At 35.2% G+C, this 8,552-nt stretch overlaps 1 protein-coding gene across 1 annotated transcript in view; it reads left to right on the forward strand.

Annotated features, from left to right (window-relative positions):
• Positions 1-8,302, forward strand: part of LOC119589901 (probable 28S rRNA (cytosine(4447)-C(5))-methyltransferase) — an 8,792-nt gene extending 490 nt beyond the window's left edge. Inside the window, exons 2-11 of the mRNA XM_037938545.1 lie at positions 1,610-1,738; positions 2,000-2,249; positions 2,501-2,656; positions 2,790-2,982; positions 3,200-3,355; positions 3,601-3,700; positions 3,856-3,995; positions 4,170-4,385; positions 4,536-4,648; positions 7,202-8,302. Coding sequence (XP_037794473.1) covers positions 1,610-1,738; positions 2,000-2,249; positions 2,501-2,656; positions 2,790-2,982; positions 3,200-3,355; positions 3,601-3,700; positions 3,856-3,995; positions 4,170-4,385; positions 4,536-4,648; positions 7,202-7,364 — 1,616 coding nt within the window. The 3' untranslated portion in view covers positions 7,365-8,302. The remainder of the gene's footprint in view (positions 1-1,609; positions 1,739-1,999; positions 2,250-2,500; positions 2,657-2,789; positions 2,983-3,199; positions 3,356-3,600; positions 3,701-3,855; positions 3,996-4,169; positions 4,386-4,535; positions 4,649-7,201) is intronic.
• The last annotated feature ends 250 nt before the right edge of the window (positions 8,303-8,552 follow it).

Consider the following 8,552-nt stretch of genomic DNA (forward strand, 5'->3'; position numbering starts at 1 on the left):
GGTGTATGCCACTCCAACTTCCTAAGTATTCCATGATAAATCCATAAAAAACAAGGTATAGAAGGTATTGGTAATTCTTTAGAGTATAGATGCAATCGCCAGAGACTAAGTTCCTAACACCATGTCACAATCTGTTCATCAGTTTTAGTTACCATGACTGGGTATGCCCTTTAGGCACTGTACAATTGACTGGCGGGCTTTACCCCCAACACCCCCCTGGCAAACATTGTTTTCCTTGGTATGCACGGAAGCTGAAACTTGGGAGCACTGAATACACTTAGGCTGTGAGCATCATTGACCTGTTTCCTTTAATTGTGGCAATACTGTTCTTGTCTGCAGATGATTTCTTGCACCGATGTCTTCTAAAAGTCTTTTGAAAGAATTTATATTTGGCATTTAAATACCATTACCCTGAGTGGGTACCCTTGATAACCTTGGACCATCGGTAGGACTTGAGTCCGCTCGCGTGGAGGTGCTCTTGATCCCCAGCTGCATGTGTTGTACTATCTCTTTACCATGATAGTCCCATATATTCAACATGACTGTTGCTTAGGAAGTGTCCAAGAGTTTCAGTAGCCATACTAGATGCAAAAAGATAACTTTACCATTCACTATAATGCATTTATCATGTTATGGTTGTTAACCCTTATGCTAGGATGGCATGGCATACATTCCATGTCCACTGTGATTTCTTTGTTAATTGTGTTTACTCTTATGTGGCTTACTCTTACCTATCTCACCTGTTTACTCTTTAGTTTGATTTTTAGGAATATTTATAATAAAAAAATTCTATTAGTATTTTAATAATAATGTAAAACTAGGGGTGTTAATAGCATTACAAAAAAAAAAAAAAAAAAAAAAAAAAAGAAAAAAAAATAAAAAATAAAAAAAAATTATCAACTAAAGGTAGAATCAGATCCAGCCAAGTTGGTTATGCTAATTGAGTGCTTGGTGGCTGAGTACTTGTGGGGCCATCTGTGTGCAACATAAAAAAAGAAAAAGAAATATATAAATACATATATATATATATATATATATATATATATATATATATATATATTATTATATATTATATATAATAATAAATAAATAGATAAATAAATGAATAAATAAAATCTGTGAATACATGTGCCAACATACAAATGGCTAATAGAATATATGATATTGATTTGCCTGGGGAGTCTACTCTGACAGTGGATGGATATTTTTCCCTTTTAATGAATACAAGTTATTATTTGTTTTTACAGTAGATACAGACATGTTAGAGTTATTTTTTCCAAGTTTCTAACTAGTTTCCTTGGGATAAATGTAGATTTCCAAATCAGAAGAAAGTTAATGAATAAATAGGTATAATGTTATGCCTTTGCTTAAACAATTAGGGTAATTTCTCTTGTATAATTGAGACATTGTTACTACATTGACATCTTGATTGATTTTGTTGTGGCTACATATACTTTTTTCTAAGCAACCAACTACACTGGCATCACTTACAATGCCATAAGAAAAGTTATTTTTTGTTAATCATTAGTGGAGGGCAGTTGAATTATTCTTACATGATTTGACACCTTCATTGGCTTTTTTAGTAGTAACATCTACATTTTCCTGACAGATGAAGATGGAGAAGAAAAGAAGCTTAGTAGAAGACAGAAACTTCGGGCCAAGAAACGAAAGCTGAAAAATAAAGAGCCAGAAATTGTTGCTCCGAAGAAAGCCAGGAATTGGGCACCAGAATCAGAAGGTAGGATATTGTTTCTGTTGAGACTTTAGGGGGGAGGGGGGTATAAAATGACTATTGACAAGAAGACACCGGGATGCCAGGAGTGTAGAAGAGAAAAAATTTGTACTTTGTTATAAATGTGAGAAAAGAAATGAAGTATGTTTGACTATTAGGTAACTGTCCCTATACTACATTAAATATACATAGGAAGAAGTTTCTGTAAGTTTATTAATAAAGATACAGAGTAGTATTTTAATATATTTTCATTTTGAATGGGGATAGAAGAAGATGCTGGTAGCGATGGACAACAGCTCGACTCCCCAGAAGTGTCAGATGAAGAACTGGAGGAACAGACAAGTGGAAAACCAAAATCTACTTTGTTTGATGATGACGACGATGATGATGTGAATGGCTTTGATGAAATGGACGATGATGATGTTGATAGCTATGATGATTTCGATGAAGATGATGATTATGATGATGACATTGAAAAACTATCCAGAAAATTGGAAAAGAAAAAGAAAGCTGAGGAGTAAGTACATGTAATGAATGTTGAGATATGTGTATACAGAAATTGGTCCTACAACCAGTTTATATTCTCATTAGTACAATAACAGTTTAAATTTGCATTTAGTTTCAGGAAATGTTTGCACAGTATAGAACAGATGGTATTGAGTTTAGAAATGATATGTCATTTACTTGTCCAGTTCCATTAATATACCAAACATGAATATTTTATGGATAATTCTATAACTGAAATAAAACCCTGTTTATTATCTGTAGTGCTGAAGGTGATGCATATATGGAAGAAGCAGCTGGGAAAATTGAAATACAGATTCCAACAATCGAGGAAGTGGAGAAAGAATTGTCAGAAAATCCCGACCTAGCAAACGTCCAGTCTCGCATCAAGGACATTGCTTTCATACTCTCTGATTTCAGGTTAGTCATGTTTTTTCTGAACTTTTGTGTGGCTTGATTCTCTTGTATGCATTTTGATTTGAATATGTAGTTACCTAGTATTTGGTTCATGAATTATTGTGCTACATTTTAGACAATGCATTTGACTTTGCAGTAATAGAAGAGAAGAGGGGAGAAGTCGGTCTGAATATCTAAGTATCTTTCTGAAGGATCTCACCACGTACTACTCGTATAATGAGTTTCTCATGGAGAAGATCTTGCACATGTTTGGCGTCACAGAGCTAGTGGAGTTCCTGGAGGCTAATGAGCGTCCAAGACCAGTGACCATCCGCACCAACACGTTGAAAGTGTGTAGAAGAATTCTCTTTTTTTATGCTGCTTGCCCAATATCAGAGTTAGAATTAACAATATCATTCATGTTATGTGCTAGAGAGCTGTAACTATCTTGCTGAAAGAATGTTTAAACATGCTGAAAGCTAGTTTATGGTAGGGAGTTATTTGACTGCATTACAATTGAATGTCTTCAAAAATGTTAAGACCACGTATTGTTTACCTCATCATCAGACGCGACGAAAGCTCTTGGCCAGTGCTCTCATCGACCAGGGTGTAGATGTTGATGTAATTGCATGGTCAAAGGTGGGCCTCATTGTTATGCAGACACCGGGATCAGTAGCACTGGGAGCCACACCACAGTACCTTGCTGGACAGTACCTTTTACAGGTGAGGTGGTTATCTATGTTAAACCAGAATGGTTTTGTTTGTTTTATTAGGGATACTGATTTGTAATGTATGGAATTGAAAACAGGTGTTTTAAACAATTGACTGCTTGTCTCATTTAACGTAATTAACTGAATTGAGCTTTTATTCCCTTTTCAAGAGTATATTGGTCTGGAGGATATTCATCTTTGTATCATGTAGTTTACTTCATGGAGGATTTTATATTTGTTTATATTTTTCTATGACAGGGAGCATCAAGTTTCCTTCCAGTGATGGCTCTGGCACCCAAAAATGGAGAAAAAGTGCTTGACATGTGTGCTGCACCTGGTGGAAAGTCAACACATATCGGTAAAAAATCACTCCTTATATGCAGATCACATAGGGTGGATTTATTATATCCATAATAATATAATGTATTTGAATGAAAAATTGAGTTTGATATTGACTGATGATCCAACATGTATTAGAAGATATATCTAATATTGAACAATTCTTCTTTCCAGCTGCTATCATGAAAAATACTGGTATGATTGTCAGTAATGATGTACATGCTGCTCGAGTTAAAGCGCTTGTGGGCAACTTTCACAGAATGGGAATCACCAATTCCTTGATTACCAACATGGATGGACGTATGTTTGCCAAGGTAGGGGTATAGTTGTGAGATCCTCATTCATATTCTTATGCTAAACTGTGAATGTATTCACCCATTCACATACATATATACACATGCACAAAACCAATTAGTTCTTTTATCAGTGGGAAAAGATATTAGGGTCAAACAAAAACTGATGATGAACCTGTGTTCATTTACTTCCAGAAAATGCCAGGAGCCTTTGACCGCATTCTACTAGATGCGCCCTGTTCGGGCACAGGTGTCATCAGCAAAGATGAGAGTGTGAAGATTACCAAGGATGCCAAGGATATTCAGAGATGCTCTCACCTTCAGCGAGAACTCCTACTGGCGGCTATTGACTCTGTACACAAATACAATGGAGAAAACGGCTATGTTGTATATTCCACGTGCTCCATCTTGGTCAGTCTTTCAACATTTTAATTTTTGTTGGATATGCAATGTATTCAAAGATGAGGATACAGTAATTCTGTATATGTTTATTTTATTTTATTATTATTTTTTTAATTTTATCTCAACATTTCCATATTTTTTACCATACTCTGCAAACAGGTGGAAGAAAACGAGGAAGTTATTGACTATGCCTTGAGGAAGAGGAAAGTAAAGCTAGTGCCAACAGGCTTAGAAATTGGCAAGCCAGGATATATTCACTACAGAGGGCACAAGTGAGTTTACAATGCACATATGAAAGATTTGTGTTCAACTAATTGTAAATAAAACAATGATGGCATGAGCATGGAAACACAATTACGTTGAAGGCCTCTTTCAAAGGACATGAAGTAGTAGTAATGAAGTGTTAAAAAAATCTTGTGTATTTGTGTTTCTTCTCTCTTCTCATCATTATTCTGTTTACATTGTACATGTTCATAAGATGTATATATAATATTTTTAGCATTATCATTTTCATCATCATTATTATTATTGTTATTACTTTTATGTATTTATTTTACCTTTTCATAATCTGGATGTGTGAATTGATAAAATATTATGGGTTCCTTTGTTAAGAGGTTATTTTGTGGCCTGGAAAAGATCAAAGATTGTATTGAAGCCATTAGGATTTGTATATTGTAATTTCTTCAGAAATGGAATACTTGAATACTTAACCCATTCGCCCCGGAATTTTTCGCTCGTCGCTCAGCGCCGCTCACGGTAATAGTTGCCAGCTGCGTGGGCCGCCGCAATGGGATTTTTTCTGGAGCAGCGCGGCGGCGCAAAGACCATCATATAATTTTTGCAGGAATCTATCCATAGATTTATTATGAAAGTTTCGTTTTATATAAGGGCAATGTGTAGAAACTGTACTTTTCTCATAGTTTTTTCTAGGCATCTATTCGCCTTTGTATTGAGGCGATATACTGAATCGCTTCCAAGTTCTCTACACTGTCTGATGACATCAACACTTTGATGCTAAAAGTTAGTGTTGTTTTTGCACGAGATGTAAAAGTGTGGACTTAGCCGTTTTTTTTTTTTTTCAAACTTTCAAATGAAGCAGAGCAGCAAGCCAAATATCATTTTGATACTCAGAAGTAGTGCATTGTCCATATGAGAGATCACACCATGTTTTTTATCATTTCATTCAACAGAAAAGGAAGAAAAGCAGAAGTGAATGTAGCTTCACTTTGATGTTCAAAAATAGCTTTGTATTGATATGTGATGTCACACTGTGTAAGTTTCGTTTTTTTTTCTTTAGTACAAGACTTGTAAGAGAGAATATACCTTCATACCTTCCATGGCTGCGATCGTTCTGCTGGAATGAGCCTTTGACTGACCTTTTATTCACATGACTAATCAATCAGATCACGCCATGTGACCTGATGCACTAATCAAAGCAATTACTAGTTTCCAGCCAGTCAGGTCAAGGTACATCATAATCATGCAATCTAGTGTGAACAAATCACATGATTACAAGTCATAAATAATTACGACAATTACATATGTCATAAATTACATACGTCACATATTTATCAACCAGTCAAATAAGACTAGTAACAGAGCCAAGTATTAGGTTGAAAAAAAAAATAAACTGTCAGTCTATGGTCAGTCATCAAGGCAAAAATACGTGCCAAACGTTACGGGGCCCATAGATGCCATGGCAAGATTACATGCCAAACGTGTTGGCGTCCATTGAGAGCATGGCAAGAATAGATGCCAAACGGGGCGAATGGGTTAAGTTTAACATATATATTTTTGTAGCTAGACCAATGGATATTCATGCAGATGGTTGCATGTAGCAGTCTTGTATAGTTCTTTCAATCTGGCTGACATTCATGATTATAATCCTCATCCTTGAGTAGCATGACTCATTGATTCATAATTTTAGTAGTAGTACTTCTCCAGTTAATATTTTAATCAATTGCAGTTGTGTATCGCATGCACAATTAAGCCATTGGTGATGGTTGTTTCCTGTGCCAAACTGTGCTGGGGTGCATGTGTAGTCAGCAGCTCTAGCGAAAAGTTAAATCATGGGGGAACGCATGTCTGCCCTGGTCTCTGTGTTTGGCTGTAATGCAAATTTTCAGTAAATTAAAGTTAAAACATGCTCTAACCCTACTTTTGAAAGGCTATAACTGCTCAACAGCTGCAGTCAGAGCAAAACAAGTAAACAACTATTTAGGGAACACGACTTAGAACAGGCTGATAGCACGGCATGAATCCTTGCCAGATAATAGTAGATGTATTTTCTATTTCTTTGGGTGGCACCCCATAGTTTCCTACCATTGTCACATGATCAGCTGATCATTAATCATGCTCAAAGAGTATTGAGTGAATGAAGCCTTTATGATTGCAGATTCTTCCATTAAGAAAACTACCTTAAATCTGCCATTGTATATGCATAATTTTTGCAGTGACCATTGATGATCTTCAGTCTTGGAGGCCCTACTTTATTCTTAAACTTATTTCATAGTTGTGAAAATGAGTGATGAGTAAAAATATGATATTTTTCAGCTTTCTTCCGTCTTACATTTCCTCTCATTTTATAGCTTCTCATGATCTTTTCATACTGTTTCCACAAGGACATTCATGATTATTTAGAGGAATATTGAGTTTCATTTTGAGATTTGCTGTTTTATTATGAGATGACATCAGCTTTTGGATTGGATTTTAAATGATGATGTGCACTTTGATAACAAAAGGGGTGTGGCTTCCTTTATATCCAGACTGGATGCACTGTAAGTGAACGAGAGCCTTCATTTTAATACACAATTAATATATTTCAGGTTTGACCCTAACATGCATCTGTGCAAGCGCGTGTACCCCCATTCCTATAACATGGACGGCTTCTTTGTTGCAAAGTTAAAGAAACTGGATGACGGACCAAGAATTACTGCACAGGAAGAGACGACAGAAGAGACAGCAGAAGAGATGGGGGGAGGAGACTGAGCAAAAGGAAGAAGAGGCAGAAGAGAAAGAAAAGAAAGCAAAGAAAGGGAAGAAAACAGGGAGAGCATTAATTGGAAAGAAAGTGCTGACTGGAAAGAAAGTCTTGAATGGAAAGAAAATATTGAATGGAAAGAAAGCAGTGAATGAAAAGAAAGCAGTGAATGGAAAGAAAGCAGCGAATGAAAAGAAAGCAGCGAATGAAAAGAAAGCAGTGAATGAAAAGGAAGTATCTGATGAAAAGAAACTTGTAAATGGAAAGAAAGTATTGAACGGGAAGAAAGCAGTGAAGGGAAAGAAAGAAATGAAAGAAGTCAGTGATGAAAAGCAAGGAGTGAAAGAAAAGAATGGAGTGACTGGAAAGAAAGAAGTAAAAGCAGAGAAAGAAATGACGGGAAAGAAAGGAATTAAAGGGAACAAAGAAAAGAAAGGGAAAAAAATGAAGAAAGTGAAGAAATGATTGTAGATATTAGTGTAACAAAATAAATAAAAAAGACTGAAAGTGACTTTATATATTTGATTACCATTTTAGGTCTGGTAAGATAGATGTGGAGGGAAAGTGTTACTTATAGCACAGGTATACATGTTTTAGGTATTCGTTATATGTGAATTTTTTCATGTTTGAATTTGACACTGTATGAAAGTTAATGCAAAGGTGAGACTGGAGACAGAGGTTATGCAAATGATTGATATTTAAAACATGTAAAATTTATGTTACAGAAAAGTGTGTTGTTTGCAAGCATTTTGCATCGGAAGTATTTTTCTAAGTGTGAAAGAATGTTTCTCACGGTGTTTCTGTTAATTTACATGGTGTAATATAGTTTGTTATGTTTTACAGGTAATTTTAAACACTTTTTTTCTTTCCAGTAAAATGACTGACACAAATTCTCAAGTTTTATCCTTCCCATGGAAAGTAAATATATGTATATATGTATGTTGAATGGTCAGACTTTATCTAGCCCTCAGATGAAATACAAATCTTTTAATATCTATAGAAAAAAACCTTATGTTACTGAAAAATTTACTTCACAAAACAAATCAGATGCTATATATTTCATCTCTTTAAATGCTTAGCCCTCCTTTTTAGAATTCCAATACTAATATAAATATACTTTTATGTATGTTTTTATATTTATTGAAATTATTTAGATGAGAAAATTACAAGACCATATAGTGCCCTCACAGTTTGTC

This window comes from Penaeus monodon, chromosome 26, assembly GCF_015228065.2.
Source record: "Penaeus monodon isolate SGIC_2016 chromosome 26, NSTDA_Pmon_1, whole genome shotgun sequence".
NCBI classification, from domain to species: Eukaryota; Metazoa; Arthropoda; class Malacostraca; order Decapoda; family Penaeidae; genus Penaeus; species Penaeus monodon.